The 19,884-nt window shown below is 33.6% G+C and overlaps 5 protein-coding genes across 8 annotated transcripts; 3 read left to right on the plus strand and 2 right to left on the minus strand.

The window, feature by feature from the left end:
* Window positions 1-1,258: 1,258 nt before the first annotated feature.
* On the plus strand, window positions 1,259-3,128 carry LOC140809677 (protein MHF1 homolog). The gene is made up of 4 exons (XM_073167376.1): window positions 1,259-1,512; window positions 1,644-1,715; window positions 2,452-2,532; window positions 2,818-3,128. Exons 1-4 carry the CDS (start codon window positions 1,410-1,412, stop codon window positions 2,928-2,930), a joined length of 369 nt encoding a protein of 122 aa, XP_073023477.1. The 5' UTR covers window positions 1,259-1,409; the 3' UTR covers window positions 2,931-3,128.
* Window positions 3,129-3,468: 340 nt separating this feature from the next.
* Window positions 3,469-8,707, plus strand: LOC140810019 (uncharacterized). 3 transcript variants are annotated; one of them, XM_073167814.1, is made up of 8 exons: window positions 3,469-3,779; window positions 4,618-4,725; window positions 4,804-5,137; window positions 5,792-5,945; window positions 7,209-7,253; window positions 7,472-7,637; window positions 7,789-8,159; window positions 8,386-8,707. In XM_073167814.1, exons 1-8 carry the CDS (start codon window positions 3,585-3,587, stop codon window positions 8,705-8,707), a joined length of 1,695 nt encoding a protein of 564 aa, XP_073023915.1. In that variant the 5' UTR covers window positions 3,469-3,584. The 3 variants fall into 3 exon arrangements, with proteins under 3 accessions (XP_073023915.1, XP_073023914.1, XP_073023916.1); XM_073167813.1 differs by having other exon boundaries at window positions 4,618-5,137; XM_073167815.1 differs by having other exon boundaries at window positions 3,645-3,779; window positions 4,179-5,137.
* A 1,365-nt stretch (window positions 8,708-10,072) lies between these two features.
* Window positions 10,073-11,944, minus strand: LOC140810020 (homeobox-leucine zipper protein HAT4-like). The gene is made up of 4 exons (XM_073167816.1): window positions 11,490-11,944; window positions 11,043-11,332; window positions 10,779-10,858; window positions 10,073-10,694 (listed from the first exon to the last, which is right to left on the minus strand). The coding sequence occupies exons 1-4, from the start codon at window positions 11,824-11,826 to the stop codon at window positions 10,400-10,402; spliced, it is 1,002 nt and encodes a 333-aa protein (XP_073023917.1). The 5' UTR covers window positions 11,827-11,944; the 3' UTR covers window positions 10,073-10,399.
* A 2,098-nt stretch (window positions 11,945-14,042) lies between these two features.
* LOC140809776 (uncharacterized) lies at window positions 14,043-15,084 on the minus strand. 2 transcript variants are annotated; one of them, XM_073167495.1, is made up of 2 exons: window positions 14,989-15,084; window positions 14,043-14,848 (listed from the first exon to the last, which is right to left on the minus strand). In XM_073167495.1, exon 2 carries the CDS (start codon window positions 14,806-14,808, stop codon window positions 14,158-14,160), a length of 651 nt encoding a protein of 216 aa, XP_073023596.1. In that variant the 5' UTR covers window positions 14,809-14,848; window positions 14,989-15,084; the 3' UTR covers window positions 14,043-14,157. The 2 variants fall into 2 exon arrangements, with proteins under 2 accessions (XP_073023596.1, XP_073023597.1); XM_073167496.1 differs by having other exon boundaries at window positions 14,043-14,851.
* A 2,179-nt stretch (window positions 15,085-17,263) lies between these two features.
* Window positions 17,264-19,682, plus strand: LOC140809782 (uncharacterized). The gene is made up of 3 exons (XM_073167505.1): window positions 17,264-17,463; window positions 19,043-19,150; window positions 19,250-19,682. Exons 1-3 carry the CDS (start codon window positions 17,380-17,382, stop codon window positions 19,472-19,474), a joined length of 417 nt encoding a protein of 138 aa, XP_073023606.1. The 5' UTR covers window positions 17,264-17,379; the 3' UTR covers window positions 19,475-19,682.
* The last annotated feature ends 202 nt before the right edge of the window (window positions 19,683-19,884 follow it).

Raw genomic sequence — 19,884 nt, forward strand, 5'->3', positions numbered from 1 at the left:
CTTACACTGTCTTTTGTCAAGTCTTTGTTGCCTTATTTTGCGTGGTATTGATTCTATAATGTACCTTTTGGTATGCATATTTTTTTCGTTAATTCAAGGTGGAAAAAATCTTTAGATGAAAATTAGTACTCTTATGAGACGGTCTCACGAATCTTTATCTGTGAGACAGGTCAACCCTACCGATATTTACAATAAAAAGTAATATTCTTAGCATAAAATGTAATATTTTTCATGGATGACTCAAATAAGAGATCTGTCTCACAAAATACGACATGTGAGACGGTATCACACAAATTTTTGCATATATATAATTTTTTCATCTGTCCATGGTACAACGACAATTATACCTAAATTTGAATTAATGAATGAAAATTTATACTTGTAATCACTCGTTTCACATATAAAATCGAATATTTAAAATATAAGATAAATCATACGATTGCTCATTTTCTGGTTAATTCAGCCATTATAATATTTTATTCTCTTAATGTAAATAGTACGTTACATCAGTTTTCAAAGTAAATAAATATCTGCAAGTTCAAATTGCTCTTCAAAATTATCATAAACTTGTGCTTATAAGTATCAAATTATTGAAAGCCAAATTTCCAATTTTATAATAAGAGTTTGTGAAATTAATTAATAATTAGGTCCTAAATTTCATGAAAACATGCTTGATTCGGTTGATTATATCTCAGACATATTTAACCCATCATATTTTTTTAGTATTAGTTTACCCCTTTAAATTATTTTCACCACTCACATTATAAATCATACCATATATTTAATTTTGATGTGAAATAATTGATGTAGATTAAAAATAACTATGAGAAACTAAACAAAAATAATGTGAAACGGTTTCACGAGTCAATTTTATTATATAAATATTTTATTTGGATCAATCATGAAAATTATTTTTTATCATAAATGAGGACATAATTAATTCCGTCCTACTCTAAAAAATACTACTTTTGATTATATATGGAAAAAATACTCATTTAATTGGCAAAAATTTGTGTGAAACGGTCTCACGGGTTGTATTTTGTGATACAGATTTCTTATTTGGATCATCCATGAAAAAATATTATTTTTTATACTAAAAATATTACTTTTATTGTGAATATCGGTAGGGTTGACCCGTATCACTAATAAAAATTCGTTAAACTATCTTACAAGAGACATATTTAATTTAATTTAAGTTGTTGAGGGGGCAATGGCAATTAGTGGAATTAACCCTAAAAAAATATGTCAAATTTTAAATAAAAAAGTTAGTGGTCCATCGTCTCCCATCCACGTGAATCTTTCTCCGTTTCCCGCGCATAATCTGTGCTCCAGCATCTCCCCCCAAATCAAGCAATAGAACCCTAAGATTTGATTTCAGTTCTTGAATCGACACAAAGAAACGCGACATAATGGCAAGCGATGTGGAAAGAGAAGAGGAGGAAGATGAATCGGTTAATCAGCGCCTGAGAGATCGATTCCGACTCTGCACCATCTCCATTGCCGAAGCCGAAGGTTTTTACTTGTCGATCACTGTAATTACTTCCATTATCTCTATATTAATGCGCAGATGGAGTCAATTACGACTTATATAAACGTTAGCTTCGATGACAGCGTTCTTTTTGTCGGTTTTTTTAATGTTGCAGCGAAGAAAAATGGCATGGAAGTTTCTCAACCGATTATGGCCTGCATATCCGATTTAGCCTTCAAATATGCGCGTAATTATTGAGCTATACATCTATGTTTTTTTTTTCGATTTTGCGTCATCGCATTGCGTTCTATTGGTATGGACTATGCACTCATAATAGATTTGTATATCAATCATGTGGAATGATTTATCTCGTGTAATGCAGTATAAACTTGTTTCTTGTAAGTGTTAGTTGGCGCGATCCATGTTGGGATAAACTGGAATAATTCTTGACATCTGGATCTACGTTCTGTTTTATGGGCTTTGAAAGAATTCCCTGGAGTGGCAGGACAGTATCAGGATTAGTATTACTAGTTTCCACATTTTCCTTGACTGTAATTGATGTCTAAACCGCTAGGGAAAAAATATTGATCGAAAATTACTTACGACTGTTCAATGATTATGCTGAAGGTTACTCATCACACTCGGCCAATTGTTCAAGTTCTTGTCAAAAGTAGCTTAAACCAATGAAGGATTCGCGAGGAGAGTTCGGTGTTTTTAATCTATGTGCCTGTTCATTGATGTCAAGAGGTCAAATTTTTTCTCATAAATTGAGTGGAAATTTTGGTTCAGAAGCTAAAGCTTTTCCCAACTTAGATGTCGAAGGATTAGAAGAATGATAAATATTGATACGTGTGAATTCCTTTTTATATCTAAGAATCCCTCAGTTGACACAAGGCGAATTGACATCATAAGTTGATCAAATAGGATCATCAGCTTCATTAATTTATTCAGTAATGTTTAACATCATACTTCTTGAAAAGCAGAACAGTTGGCAAAAGACCTTGAATTATTTGCTCAGCATGGTCCTCGCAAGTCAGTGAGCACGAAAGATGTCATCCTTTCTGGTAAGAATCATATCAGATATATGAAGTGTTGTGCAATAATATTCAAAATCAACTTCGCACTTCGCAGTTTTGCAATATTTTGTATGTGTCAACATTTTTGCTGTGATTGTCCATTAATTTACTCATATAACTACACTGTCTGAAACCATGTACACTGTCTGAAACCATATATACTTCCATAGCTAGAAACTTGCCAAACTGATGATTTCGATTATATTATTCTTGTCTCACCCTCGTTATGATATTTGAAGTTAGTATTCCTGAGATTGCTTACATTTGTTTCAGCACATCGTAATGATCATCTTGCTGCCTCCCTAAGGTCCTTTTGTTATGATTTAAAACAAAAGATGCCTCAATCTGAGAAGAAGAGAAGGAAGATCTCGAAAAAGGAGGACTAATCAGCTGCAGAAGTGCTCCATATTGCTGATCCCTAGCTCAAAAATACTGGAACATTGTCCCTAGTCTCAACATTTTCTTGAATATTATCAGCTTAGACATATGTATTCTATTTGAATGTTGTAATGATAATTTGTGAAATGGCATCTGATTTCAAATATGCAGTGTACTACTAGCGAACCGTTTGTATATTTTTAAAATTTTATAATTTTTAAATAATATAAAAAACTAATAGAAAATATGCCAAAATGAAAATTTTATTAAATATAACCCAGCAAATATTTTAATAGGTAAAATATAAAAATATGAAAAAATATTAAAAAAAATTGACCATTATTATTAATATCTCCTATCATTCATAGAAAACAAACTATAGAATAACTATTTAGATCTTTTGGGCTTTTACACTCCACTTGTTTGTTTATCGCATATTTGATTTGTTTGTTTTGTCTTAATTTTCTTAAACATAATATATCTCGTATTAATAATTTAAGTATGAATTCTAATTACTAAAATGTCCCGGTCTCGGGTACCGAGGGTTCGAAAACTGGGTCCCGAAAGAACTTATCACGATTCCCGCCTTCTCCTCCAGTTAGTAGCGTATCAGTCTACCAAATTCACGGCAGAAAGCGAAGAATCTTTTTCGAAGGAAGAAAATGAGAGGGCTGCCGTTTCTGAAGAAGCCCAAGATCGAAATTGTGAAAACAGAAGATGAGGAAGAAGAAAATGGGGATGGAACAAAGGAGGAACGGATTTGGAAAGAACAAGAAATAGCACTAGTAGCCCTTATTGAACACCGTAACAAAGAAGTCGAGCAGCTTCGTGAGCGCGTTGCTTATTACAAGTCCCAGGTTTTTTACTTTCTCGATGTAATTCTTTCAAGTACAATTTTTTATTACTCTTTTGTTAGATAAAAGAATTTTTGGGGGATTCTGAATATTTAAACGTGTGCATGTTTTGGTTTTTCTTGTTGTTTTATTAATGTACGCTGTAAAGCTTATTCATAAACCTTTATTTATGGGAAGTCACCAATCAATGAACTTGATTTACATGGCGACTTTATCATTCAGATTATTATATGAAGTTCCAAAGTACTAGTGCCATTTTGTATAATGCTTGACGAAGTTAAAGATAAGTGCGATGCAGGTGCAGTGATTTCAATATTGAAGATTCTTTTGTTCCTTGAGTAGTGATTGGTAGTTTGGTACAACATCGTGACGGACTGACAGTCAAATATCCAACATTTTCAGGATAATGATTGGTGGACAAAATGTTATAGGAAAGTGTGGGTTGTCATCATGTTCTTCCGGATTCAATTATTGGATTATTAGTACATCTAGGGCTATTTGGCTGGCTACCCCTAATCATCGCCCTGATTGGTGCTGTGCTTTAACACATTGAAATTTTGTGGAGTAACTTGACTTGGAGCATTGCATGATGTTGGTTACAATCATTATAGTATGTTGCAATTCGCATGGTGGGAGATCATTTTTGTTTTGATTGTTGAGGTCCAAGTTATGCCTCTTCATACGATGCCTATAAAATTCTCAAAATAATATTTCATTCACTTAACTATATAATAACTGCTATCGTTAGATGCGGTAGGCAGCATGGTTTCTGCAATCACATGGTCGGTACCATTTCCATCAATGAGAAACCATTGATTGATGACTTTGTTTTTCGCTGCAGCTTGATGAAGCATTAACGAGGTTGATGGAGACACAAACTGAATTGTCTCGTCATCGTGGCCAGGAAATTTCAATGGCCTCAGAAACTTTTAGAAATTGTATTAAAAAGGTAAAATTAGAAAGTTTATCGAGTCCTGCCAATGTGAGTGGTGATTCTGCCCAAAACCAGTTTCTGTATAAACCACAGCTGTTTGGTGAGGATTCGATTAAGTCATCCGGAGATGATCATAGCATTGAAGGAAGATCGGCTAGTTTTTTATGTAAAAATGGGGATTCTTCTCGAGGAAATTGTCACTCTAGACCACAGCTTGTGATTCCTTCTGTGAATCCAAGAATGTCACATTCAATGACCATGAAAGAATCTGGAAATAAAGTTAGTGGCAATTCTGCTGCATTTCCTACTGCATCGATAGCCACTCCAATTAATAGCAATGGAAAGCAAAATGGAGGCAAAGCTTGTAAAACATCTACGGAGCAAGGAAACGTGGAATCTCAACCTAATGGAACAAAAAGGAAGCATGGTAATTGCTATGTAACTTTACATATTATGTATCATTCGGGTTATACTCTATTCAATGCATGCATTACCAAAAGCACTTATTCTACCATAACATATGCCAGGTATATGCATAAGGCTACCCGTACGAGGAAAACCAAACAAAAAAATCAAGAATAAACCAGTATATGGATAAACATAATTTACGTGAAAACCTTTCGTGTTTCAAAAGGAAAAATAGCTGCTGCGGCAAAAGAATCTTTTGTATTATAATTATAATGAAAATAATGCATCTAGCATACTTTCGTGCCACAAAATATTCTCTTGTTTGTTAAATTTTACAGTGCTTTTAGAATTTATTCACTCTGTCCCTGACCGATATGTTCTCAAAAGTTCGTAAAATGATGCCACTTGCTTACAAGTTACGACCTCTATCGTTGAGGGTAACAATGTGAAAACATCAAAATCTTCACTATTTGAACTCATATTTAAGTTTTATGCCCGTTCGAATGAAGCATTTGAGCTTGATTGGTGGGTTTTATTTAAACTATTTGACTTGCATCCTTGTTCAGTGAAATTCGGATCTGAGTTGATCTGATTGTTTTTAAAGCTTCACATTATCGAATGATATCATAGCTAGTGAATAATAATATTCGCGATCATATCTTTGTGAGTACAGAGCAAAAAGAAGATAAAGACTTGATTCCGTTGATAGGAAGCATGGCTTCTTCACAAAGATTCCACTGCCAGACCATTCTTTTATCTAGTCAACACAAAAGAAGGCTGAGAAGCCTTGAGCTTTGTCCTACAAATGATAATTTATTTGTGACCAGGTGACTTGATCTTCTCTGATTCTTCACATGAATAACAAAAATTATAATTGATGGAGATCATGGCCCTCTTGAATTCACTAATACAAACTAGGGTCTAGGATGTGATGTTGGTTGCTCTGTGTGAAAGAAGAAGAAAAAGAGTAAGGCAACAAAATAATGCTTTGTAGTTTTATTTTGCTGTTGTGCATAATTTCAGTAGCATTGCATGTGCCACTTGTTCAATACTTCACAAGTTACCTGGAATGCGTATTAGTAGCTGTCTTAGCGCATATGTAAGGTTTGAGTCAGAAGGAAAGCATCGCTCTTTGTTACAATTCATCTTGTTGGAAAGTTCACAATAGGCAACCGCTCTCTCCACTTCAGAATTAACGATGTTTGCTAAATGTATACATCGAGTTCACTACAAAGTTGAGAGTGTTATTTTTACTAACATATCAGTTAAGTTCATGACAAAATTGAGTATCAAAACTATATGATTTTGAAAGATTAATACTACCGGGTTTAAATCTTGAAGTTCAATGTTCTATATTCTACCTATCTTCTTTTAATAGTTTTTTGTTGGCAGCATGGTACAGTTTCCCATCAATCATATACGTTTAATGCTTCTTTTATGTCAAGTATTAATATTATTATTGCACTATAGCACAAAAATAAGCATAAACAGTTGATGAGCTCTGCTTCATGTTTCAAGTGCTCTCTTCAATTTTTCCGGGGTATTTTTTGTAGCTTTCTGGTTCATCTGTCTGACTTGTGTTCGCTATGCTATCAAGCTAAAATTCTTGCTCTTTGTCAAACCTAATATAAATTATATATATCTTGTGTAATTTGTTCTACACTTTAGGCAACTAGATAAGTTGGATTGACGGACATGGTGGTATGCATGGTATTTCAAAAAAGCTTTGTGTTTTATGGCATGTTTAGTTGTCATATTTGTCTTTGATATTGTATGTTTGATATGTATCGGTAAATTATCAGAAAGAGAATGCAATTGCATCCATTGCTTTTGATCATGTCTAGATTTGAACATCAGATTATAATTCTTATTTTACTTTTTTTACTTATTACCTCATAAAGATAAGTTATTTACAGGCTACCATGCACTGAACAGTACAAGATTTGGTTCTGCCATTTGCATTTTTTAAAAATCTTGTTTACTGTTACCATTGCAGATTGCAATTACATATGATTAAAATCTTTTGGTTTTAAACTGCCTCATAACTCTCTTGATGGTATTTCCACTTAATATGTTTGAATGGTTTGCAGCGCATTGGATGGAGCGGTTAATCTGTGGCAGATCCAGGGGAAAGGGTAAGTGTTATTGTAATAAAATTTAGTCACATCAAGATCTCTTTGATCTCATACTTTTGTTCGTCGCTTTATGATGCTTTCAGTATGCATTTCAATCATAACTTGGATGCTAACATATGTTTCAGACTTTGATTGTTTAGCATACATCTTTCCTTTGTTACTTGACAAGTGATGTAGGTTTATAACTTGAATTGAACTCTTAATATAAAAAAGTGCAGTGCTGGTGCCGATCTTGTAAGTACTTCTGAATGTCAATCAAACAAGCAGAGGAGATGGCCAGAAGATATATCTTGGCATCCACAGGGAAATAGACTTTTTTCGGTTTATACTGCAGATGGCGGAGATTCTCAGATATCAATTCTGAAACTAAATGAAGGAAACGAGGTAAGGATCTCAAGTTGTGGCCATCATCCTGTAATGCTGTTATTGTAAACTGTATGTGTTTGCGCAGTACTTTAGTCACAAATTTTTATGCACTTTATTTTTAGTTACCTTCTCTGTGAAGTCAACCTCAGTTTCAGTTTTGGTTTTGTAGAGGACACGTGTAAGCTTTCTTGAAGACAAGCCTCACGTTAAAGGCGTAATCAACAGCATAAACTTCATGCCATGGGACAAAACATGCTTCGTTACTGGTGGCAGTGATCATGATGTAGTCCTTTGGACCGAACATGAGAAGGAAGACTCATGGAAACCTAATTCATTACACAGAAGTATCCATACCAGTGCTGTAATGGGGGCTGCTGGCTTGCGGGATAAGAATGTTGTAATGTCTGCTGGTGCAGACAAAAGGATTATTGGATTTGATACGACATCTGGGACAGTTGTTTACAAGCATCAGACTGAAAGCAAATGTATGAGTGTTTTAACTAATCCATGTGTCTTCAACCTCTTTATGGTTCAGACAGGGTGAGTTTTCTCCAATCTTGTATTAATATGCCATTTTATTAATTTTTTTCCCTGCCAAGCATATGGGACTGTATTCCGGGCAAACCGCTTGCCGACTCATTAAAAACCCATCTTGAGATTGTTTTGACTCGCATGGTTATTCAAATTGAGTAACTTGCCAACCTAGGCCAACTTTTTTTTATTACTATCTGAAGTAGTAAACTAAATTTGATGTTTGTGTTAGCAGGACCCCAGGGCAGCAGCTGAAACTATTCGATTTCAGAACCAAGACATTGGAGATCCATAGTTTCGGGTGGAGCCAAGAGAGTAGCGAATCCCAGTCGGCCCTCATTAATCAAGCATGGTCTCCAGATGGTGTATACATAACTTCTGGCTCAGCGGATCCCGTGATTCACATCTTTGACATCAGATACAATGCTCAGAAACCATTGCAGTCACTACGAGCCCATCATAAACGAGTCCTTAAAGCTGTGTGGCACAACACTCTCCCTCTGCTTGTTTCCATTGCTTCTGACCTGAACATTGGATTGCACACATTAATCAAATAAATTCAAAAAGTCATAAATTATTAACTTCAATATAAAATAAGAAACAATTAAGTAAATTCAATACTTCTGATGTTTATATACATTATTAGAATTAGATATAGACATTATATATTTGACACGTGTGTTGTCCAAGTACATGAATTTTATGGATTGCCAATGGACCCCTCAACTAATTAGTTAATCACGGTTCCCTACCATTACATATGATTTGTCACGTCTAGATATAAAGGTTTATTTTATATATATACATATATATATATATATTAATAATCAGATTTTACTGTTTCCCGGGCCGGACCCTTTTATTACTCGTTATCTTGGACTAGGAGCATGCTTAAATATTTGTACACTTATTAAGACCAATTAAAATTATATTATTTCCTAAACAATAAAGACAAACAAGAGGATAATTCAGTCCACTTGTAATAAATTAATATATATATATATATGTGAAATATTATATATTGTTAAATGTGAAACTTAATAATAAAGTACCCTTATTTTTACATGTAAAACAAAACATAATGAAATATTAAAGATAAAAATCTCCTTTATAATTATCTCAACACGATCTTGGAAGCAGACATGGTGTTGGGGTAATGGACATGAATGTTACACAAATAATGAGGGGATGTATTTAATTGGTCAAATGTTAATAATAATTGATAGTGACGATAAAGGAAACCTAACTTTAGCAGACACAATCATAAATATACCACTTTTGTCCACACAAAAAATAGTAAAAAGAGAGTGCGTTCCCCCACGCCTCTCATCTAAACTAATCCTTTGCATAAAGCATGCCTTGAAGCGCGGGACATCCCAACAAACTTCCACCTATCATGCTTCTCAATCCACGATTATTATTTTTTACTCTTTTCCCCTAAATTTTACATCCTATCCTAATTATTGGTCGGTTTGAATACTTTCTAAATTCACAATGGTTGAGTCCAAATTTTATTGGTCTCATATTATGATTTATTATTTTAGGAGTATATGTGAAAAGGGATATATTTTTCTCATGTTATATGATATATTATATTTTTATTAAGAAACATTACAATTTTGACGATATACACGTGTCTGCGTCACATCAAAAAAGAACTAAAATTGCAAAACATAACTGAAATATTATGATTATGGTAACATGGAAATTCAATTGGTGAGACTTACCTCCATATACATAGAAAACAAGTACTAATGTAGCATGCATATTCTCACTTTTTTTGCCAAGTCCCCCTATTTTTCTTGTCAACAAGCCTATTAAGTAACCAACGAATTTATTAATCCTTAATGTTGATTGAATTAAGTCGACTACACTAAAAATTAAGATTATATTACATATGTATAGAGAAATTCACATAATGAAATAGTAAGTGAGAATGAGATTCAAGTTAACAAATTGGACTACAAAATATTGTCCATGTTTCAAGAAAAATAAGGGAAAACAAAGGATCCATACAAATCTAAGCAATTCATTTCTTTTTGGTCTTTTCTTCTTGTTTCCATTCTATTTTCTCTACTGGTATCACTCTCCCCCAAAGTGCACAAAAGATGGGCTAAAAAAATGCCCGAGATGATCAAGAATCCCACAAATCAACAGCACACAATCCCTCAATATTCCAATACTTAACACACAAACTTAAAAACCCTCCCATGCATATATACATACACATATGTGGAAAATCCAATCTATTAATTCCTCCATGGGTAAAATCTTGGTGTAGACAAAGGAAATGGAGTAGGGTTTGGGGTGTGGGTGGAATCTATGTTAGTGGGATGGCCATTCTCCGGCGCGGAGGCGAGTCGTCGGCGTTCGCAAGACGGGCACATGGTGAGGGTGGTGGCCATGTAAAAGGGGCTAGAATTAGGAGTCTTGAGAGCTCTCAAATCTTGCAACTCTTTGTGGAGCCTTGTGTTTTCTTCACTCAGAGTCTCGCAGCATCTCTTCAAGTACTCGCAATCCACCTCGTTTTGCTTCAACTTGGTCCTGCATACGTGCACACATGTTAATTAGTGCGTGTTTACGTGACATGAAATATATGTATACAACGATAAGAGAATATCCACAAACCTCGCTCTTCTGTTCTGAAACCAGACTTCTACCTGTCGAGGCCTCAGATTAAGCTGATTTGCTAGAGCAAGCTTTTGCTTCTGCAACACAAATTAATTAAGACTTGAAACACTTAATTTAAATCTGTGTATGACAAAACACAACCCATTAAAGATGAATGGTTTTCCAAGAAAAATCCGATCTTTTTTAATTTCTTCCCGTAGCATGTTTGGAGCTGAATTAAGCTCGTATTTTTGTTTTCAGACACTGAGTATAGTGACTCACAGGATTGAGAGTGGGGTGTTCTTTAAAGCTTTGTTCGAGAAAAACAGACTGTTGCTTGGAAAGTCTGAGTTTTTTTCTTGTGCTGCCATCATCGTCGTCACTTGCTCTAAACGATTCTCTCTCGTTTCCCGTGGCTTCAAATTCTCTCTTGTTACCAAAATCCATCTGGAACAGTGACCCCTCGCTGTTCGCCGTCGAGGCTTCCTCCGCGGATGATGGCATTTTGTTCACGTCCAACCGCCTCGCCGCCGGTGGCCTTTTATTCCTCGACGAATCATTTTCGGAACTCCCTGCAGAAACCCACAAATAAATATGTATTCTAAGCGAAAATAAATATTTCTCATCACGAAAGATAAAAATATTCATGAGTACTGTACAGTAATCACATAAAAACCATTAATCACCATTAACAGATTTCATCCATATATCAGACAAGTTATTAAATACCATTATCAGAAGACCAAGGTAAGGATTGATCGATATGCAATGAAATCTGGCGAGGAACAGGAGAAAATGGGAGAAGATTAAGCTGAAGCGATGTTTCCCCTTGATCACCATCGCTACCAGTACCAACTCCTGATGATGTATGATCTTCTTCTTTTTCAACATTTTCTTCATCAGTTTCTTGAGCTTTCTCCGTTTCTTGATTGAGGCTCAAATCCATTCCCAGGTTTAACCCACTACTTTTCATGATTTTGGTGAATCTCCGCGCCTCTTGAGTGCTGTTTTCTTGCAAGAACTTCATGGGTTCTGATGCATCTCCTAAGCGCAAGCCTAATTCCATAGCTCATAACACAAATTAGAGAGAGTTGGGTTAAGGAGATGAAGAGAAGGAAAAGGTTTTTGGATTGAATGAGTGGAAAGAGTCTTTATAGAGAATTTATCAATCTATGAAATTTCTTGCATTATTTACTTTGGTTATTAAATGACAAAGAAATACAGGACAAGGAGCAGGAATAGAACAAACTTCCTTTACTTGTTCCCTTTTCAAATTAATTGTTTTACCATTTTATTCAATATATATTGACTATATTTCTAGGTAATTCAAAACATATTTTGATATTTTTCAAATCGAAAAAAAAAAAAACTGATGTGAAACGGTCTCATCCGTGAATTTTGTGATACAGATATTTTATTTGGATCAGCCATTAAAAAATATAAATATAGACAAAGTTGACTCGTATCACGAATAAATATTCATAATAATGTCTGATAGAAGACATTATCATATATAAAATATAATAAAAAATGAAAAAAAATAAGTTAAAACATCATAGAAAATAGAAAAATATACCCTTTATGCTTTTATATTTAAAAGTTACTTCATATAATTTGTATTTCTCAGTAATGATTATATGCCTTTCACTTTTGCTCCTTTTTAAGGTTTGGTTGTGTGAATTATGGAGCATTAAGAATAATAATAGCGATGATTAGTATAATTAATGAGGTTGTTTGACCGACATACTTATGTTGACAAAGAGCACACGTGAAAGTCTCCAATTTTTATGTGGTCATGCCAAGATTTTGGGGGACCATTATTAAATTCCATTAAAATCTCTCAAGAATATTTATTTTGTACTTTATTTATTAGTATAACTACTATTTACATTTATTTGTCTGTTAAAGAACTAAAAAAAAATTATACTGATTTGCAAATTTTTAGAAATTTAACACGTCTTGAATCTGGTATTTAAGTATATTTATAATAAAAAATAATATTTCTGATATAAAAATAATACTTTTTTTTATGTATGACTCAAATAAAATATCAATCTCATAAAATTGACACTAATTTTGTGTAAAAATTATTGAAGAACGTTGCAAAATTCAAAAAGAATACTCACTGTCTTTCCCACCGTGGTTCATGCTTTATTGCATATCATTCACACTCTAAATTATTATTCTAAAAATAAATGAGTACTTTTTTTTTTGGCAATTAATATTTATAATAATTCCAAAAGCATGACATACATTGAACATGGTTTCATGACTTTACAATTTAAAGATATGCGTTGATCTAAAAATATAAATGCATAACTTGGCCAAACATTACCCTTAAAAAAAGATGAAAAATAATAAAGAAAGAAACTATATTTAGGGATGCTTTATAATTTTTTTTAATATTTTCAATTATTAGACCATCAAAATTAAAAGGAGAACAACAGAAAATCAATAATATAGTTTTTCTAAAAAATGTTTAGAAGATGATCATTTTCATATTCTTTCTATTTTTCAGGAGTATTATATTTGAATCAGTCAAATCAATTTGTTCAAAAACTACTAATAAAATCTTTTTTTTTAGGAGCAAGACCATTTTTATTTCGTTAAAATAAAATCTTAGACTGCAGTTTTAATAATTATAAAAAGGGTTGGTTATACATTATGATCTTGATTATTAAAATTGGTATAAATGGACGAAACTCCAAAGTGCTGTCATCTTGTATATGCAATAACTGTAGCAGAGATCTTTTGCTTTAATTTTATTTTTATGAGTCTTTGTCACACAATCCATGGCCGGTGGACACCAAGTCCAAAAACTGCAGACAGTCCGAAATAAATTAATCAACTCGAAAACTTTGGGGGTTTTTTTTTTTTTTTACCAGAATTTTGCTTACAAATTGTTTCGGTTTTATGGTTGACAAATGTCAAATGTTATGTTGGGTTGGATTCAGGTTAGATCTGCTTCGTATGGCCCAAACGTACTAGCCAAACCTTCTTTTCTCAACAAAAAAATATCTGCGTCAAAATTTATAATTCATTCATGATTCAGTTATTCACAATAAAAAATAACATTCTTAACATAAAAAGTAATATTTGTTCATGCGTGACTCAAATAAGATATTCGTTTAACAAAATACGATCCGTGAGACTGTCTCATATGATAGAATGGACGACGGAGATAAAGAGCAAGCAAAAATTTATAGGATCGGCTTTGTTAGAGACATATTTATGGGACAGGACTGTCTGAGGTATTACATATTTCATGCGATGGTATATAATCGAGACGATGGATTAAAATTTGTTTCAAATATTTTGTAGTTCTATAATCTTCTCCTTTACAAGATGAAGCAGATGTAAATGAATGGAAGCAAGTAAGGTAAAGAGGGGTGTCCTCTCAATCCACCATTGCACCAATACCGATCCTAATCCGCCTGAGCGCCTCGGCAACAGGAACGTCATCCAAACCACGCCGCTGCCTAACACTCTCTACCCTCCTGGCTTTGGGTCTCGGTGGCGTCTTTGGACCGGATTCCAACTCGCACGCAATATCACCATTCCCATACACCGGAATCACTGAGCTGTCCGACACCTCTCCCTCGCAAACCGGGCATTCCTTTGACGTCGAATCCACATAATTCATGTGATAAAAGCAAGCCCAGCAAAACAAGTGTCCGCAACAAGTCACCACAGGAATCCTCGCCGTCTCCGAGCATACATTGCAGTCATAGAAACATCCTTCCTCCTCAGACACAACAACGTTGTGAACCTCGCCATCCATCTCCAACGCCTTGGCCACCAAATGAGAACTATCACTTTTCCAACGTTTCCCCCTCTCAGTCATATCATTATTGCTTGGTTGGAGCTCATGCCGGCGCCGTTTAATTGCACGACCTGTAACAGCTTCGAGAAAACGAATCCTATCGCCTATTTCGCCACTACAAGTTTCCGGTTCATTCAACGACGACCCCGTACTCGGAACCTTGAGCAATGGTGAATCCGAAGACTGTCGGTTCAGATCAAGATCCATGACATCGTCACTCATCATCGCATCGACAGGAAAATCCTCGTGTCTCCTATCAAGAATGCTGCTTTAATTGGCAAAAGAAATAACCCAACAATAAGTAATCGAAATCGAACACTAATTAAATCAACAAGATCAGGGTTCATAAACCCAGAAATCAAATAAGGAAATTAAAATGATGATGAAAATAACACAACCACATACAATTTCCTCGCCGTTTGGTGACTGAATTGGAGAATTTCAATGAAGTCTCTTTCCGAGAGAAATTGTGAGGGAGGCGGTTACTAATTGCATTTATACCATTTTTTAATGGATTTGATGGAAATTGCAAATATACTATTTGACTTTCCTAAAAAATACTATTTTAAAGAAACTTTATATATACTAAAAGATGCACATACATGGTATGTGTTGTTATTATTTTTAATTTGATCAAATAATATTAAATAATATCACGAAATTATTTTCAATTTAGAAAAGTCGTTCAATTTAAAAAAGAAGTTTTATTTTGATTTTTTTCTATTTAAAATATGGAGTGACTTGAAAAGGTTTTTAGTATGATAAGAAGGGTAATTATGGAATTAAATATTTTGGTGTCCTCAAAGATAGTTATTCTAAGGCCCTCACGTGAAATTTAATAGTATAAATATAAATATAAGTGATACTCATGTGAGACTGTCTCACAGATCCTAATCTATGATATGTGTCAATCCTACCTATATTCACAATTAGCATAAAAAATAATACTTATTCATGGATAACCCAAATAAGATATTGTATCACAAATACGACTCGTGAGATCATCTCACACAAGTCTTTGCATATATATATATATATATATATATATATAGTCATCGATTAATTTATCTTGTAGCTAATAACAATATTTATATAAAAATTCAATTTTATGGAAATTAGGAGAATTTTGACAGATGCAATTCTTTGTGGATCTCAACAGGGTCTTGGGAAAATTTTCGAGTAAGTTTTTGTAATCATCTGCGGACGAAAAAATGCAATATTAATGCCAAATTTCTATTGCTATTAGAAGTTGGATTTAAGAGCTATTGTTGTTTAATGGATTAAACTTATAAATAACAATGATTTAGACAAAATAATCTGCAGCTCATACACATATTTTTATTTAGTTTTTTTATTTAATATAATAGAGTATGCTTGATTTTTTTTTATTTTATAATTATAAAAAACTATTATTTTCTAAATCTCATGTCATATTTAAGTTTATAAATATTATAACTAAATTAAAACTAGAGAAACAAAATATATAATATTTATGTATTGAGTAGGTCTCTTTTGAGACAGTCTCACATATCTTTATCTGTGAGACGTGTCAACCACCCTACCGATATTCACAGTAAAAAGTAATACTCTTAGCATAAAAAGTAATAATTTTTCATTGATGACCCAAATAAAATATCTATCTCACAAAATATGACCGTGAGACCGTCTCACACAAAAACAACTAATTATTTGGTTTTATTAGTTATTATTGTTAATTGATCGGATTGGATTAAAGTACAAACAACTTATCTTTTGAAAATGAATGATATTTTAGGTAAGTACAAAATTATATCAAGATTCCAAATAATTATTTAGGGTGTTCAAATACTATATATAATAATTGATGATTAATGCGTATCAACCAAATTGTCAATAAATAAGAAATTGCTTTTAAGTACCATCTCATTACGAGATATATATATATATATATATATATATATATATATATATATATATATATATATATATATATATATAAAAGCAATGATACCCTGCACACATGTGGGCGTCTGCCTACATGACACGCCCACAACCACACAAAATTTTTTGTTTTGTTTTTTTAAAAGAAGACTGACCACTTATGCACCGTCACGTAGGCGGTGCTCATGATACCCTGCACACCTGGTGTGCAGGTAACAAATTCGTATATATATATATATATATATATATATATATATATATATATATATATATATATATTGTGACATGGCACCACAAAAAACCTCGACATCACAATAACATGTAAATCACGTTAATCAAATAAATTTCGCTAAAGAAGTTATGTATGAGAAGCTCATCCTGAAAGTTATTGATAATGAGAATTTAACTCATGAACTTTAGTCAAATATTCACTTAATTCATTGATTCGGATGAAAAGTAATTCTATATTGATGTTATTATTAGTTGATTTTGTTGATTTTATGATATTTTTTTTTTAAATTAAAACTTTTACAAACACAAATCAATATTAACTAGAGTCGTACACCTCTTATCTATTTTATTATTATTATTATTACAATTTACGTTATATGGATGTAAGTCAGTATACACTTTTTTTTAAAGCACTATAAATTTAATATTTAGTATTAGTATTATAGTATAAATATTTTTAATATAAAAATTGACAGATGTATTTTTTTGAAATTTACCCAAATATTAATTAAGTTGAATAAAATTTTTATAAAGCGTACGAATTTTAGCGTCAGTTGTTAGGAAAAGCGCCGCTAGCATCTGAGAGAACACTGAAATTACGAATCTAAGATCGGGTTTTTGCGCTCTTTAATCATCGGAAGAGTAATGACGGAAAACGGTAGAACAACGCCGCCGGAGGTCGCCGCCGACGCCCAGCTGTTTGGGTTGCTCTCCAATCTTCTTCAGCAGGTGCATCAATCCAAAAAATATGTGGAACTTGTTTGCGCATATATCTGTGTGCGCGCGCTTTTGCCTTTCCGTTTCGCTTTTAGGTCTCCAATTAAGGATGTTTGACGATAATTGGACTAGATTGGATTATTTATCGGGGACATCATTTTGATAAATTTTGTTGTTTTAGCTGCGGGATCTGTACCATGGGTTAGTTTCTGCATTATTTTGTTAACCTTGATCCAATATATCCATGTAAAATCCAACATTTTGTTGAGTTGAGAAAATTAAGCAGATAGTCATACTGATACAGCTCTTATTTTTTATGGTGATTTATATGTGGAATTTGGTTTTCACGAAATTACTTTTGAGTTTCACTCTATATTCTCTTCTTTTTTTCCCACTTATCGCCTTTTGTAGGTTTTTTCCTTTGAATTCCATTATTCTTGTATTCATGGTACAAAGAGTCTGATTTTTAGGAGACATCGCTTCTAATTTGTACCATCGATCAAATTTAATGATTATACTCTGTTTGAAAACTAGAGAAAACCTAACTCAGGTGATTTACACCAACTCGACTGCAGCGAACAGAGGAAGCTGATGGCATATAAATAATTTTGTTTCTTTTTGTGTTTGGGGGGGGGGGGGGGGGGGGGGGTGTCATGTTGTGATTTTAAGTTCCCAATTTGGCATTAAGGGTAGAGCAGATCTATTCTTACAAGGATTGGGGCTTCCACATCTGTCTGATGATACTGTGTCCCTAGAGAGGCTCTTTAAGATATGAGACTCGTGCCAAATATGCAGTCAATGTAACTGATATCGTTGCATTACATGTTACAGAAAATTTGAAATGATGAAAGTTGTAGTTGTCTTCCATGCATGAGATGCATGTCATGTGATGCAAGCTTATTTTATGGATCTGGTTTGCAAAATAGATTGAAATTAGTTTTATGGCTTCTTGAACTTGCCAAGGAACTGGCTTATGCATATGATAGGTCCATTATGCTTATATATTAAAGAAGAAGAACACGATCAAAGAATGGATGTTGAATTCGAAATATCCTAAAATTAATGCATACATTACTACAGTTTATAAAATTGATGCATATAGCTTTGAATGTCTGTAGATCGATAAGCTTACACAAATACAGTACAGTCAAGATGAGTACAGTGCAAATTTGTTTGATGCCTGTAGCTTTCACTACCTTCTTTGAAGGAGTGCTATGCTCAAACCAAAAGGAACCAGTGTCTATGTGCAATTCATCTGCATATCATCTTATGTGGTGCCATATTTGATGTTGATTGTAAATTGATTCCTGCTCGGCCTCAGTAAATGTGATATTAATTAAAATACGTGAAATATAATCCATGTAGGACGTCATCTCGAAATGTTTGGGTCTATCAAATGATCAATCATATGTATTGTGAGCTGTTTGTAATTTAAAACTTTCATCAATTTCCGATTAACTTAAGTCAGCTTCCGTTAGTCCCTTTCTTTCTCGTGGAATCTATATTTTCGCATCTCACGTGTTCTTCTCTCTTATATATGTATGCGAAAGTTTAATTCGGTCATTTTTCATATCCACCTCAATATTTCTAGGTAGAATCATTAACCAATCAAGAAGAAGTCGAGCTGCGTGCCAAGATCGAATCCCTGGGATTGGAGATAAGGAAAGTTCCTCCCAAATCAGCTCAACATCTTAATGAGGTAGTCCAAGATCAGTTGCAGAATTCTTTTGTCCGTTTAACATTCTGTGATACATGATAAGTCGTGATTCAATCTGGGATTACTCTCTTGTCCATTCAGATGGAGATAGCAGAGGAGTTGGACAAATTATCAGCGAAACTAGACGATGTGGATGAGATGATATCCTCAGCAATGGCTTCAGACCCACAAATTAAGAATCTCTTAAGCAGCACAGCCGATGTTTGGATTCCTGTTATTACTGCAACATCAGATGAAAGGCGTAATTTTACTTCCACGGTCGGAGAAGAAAACAGTAGCGAAGACCAAGGGAAAGGTTCTGCCTAGCAATTGATCATATGGCAATGGATTAATTTCTCCCTTGCAAGTTAAGTCGAGGATGATACTCATACTGAAATGTCGAATCTCAAAAATTACTTTTGATATTGAATTGGTTAAACGAGAGTTCAAGTATATTCTAAAGTTTTATATGATTATGCGAACATAATAAACGATATGAAGATTGCGTGATAACATTCTTTCGTACTTTTTTTTTTACCTATTTGGGAACCTAAATAAGTTTCTTGGAGTGTAACAAGCGGAATTAAAGTTGGACTCGAGTCTTCAAGTTTTTTCCCCCATTATACGGTATTTTCTGTTTGGGGTACGTCCAGAGAGTTTTAAGCGGTAGAGATAATTTAAGTTGTAACACATTAAAAGTTGCGTACCATGCGTTTAAAAGTTAAAAATATTAAGGA

The sequence above is a fragment of the Primulina eburnea genome, chromosome 13, assembly GCF_022965805.1.
Source record: "Primulina eburnea isolate SZY01 chromosome 13, ASM2296580v1, whole genome shotgun sequence".
Lineage (NCBI taxonomy): Eukaryota > Viridiplantae > Streptophyta > Magnoliopsida > Lamiales > Gesneriaceae > Primulina > Primulina eburnea.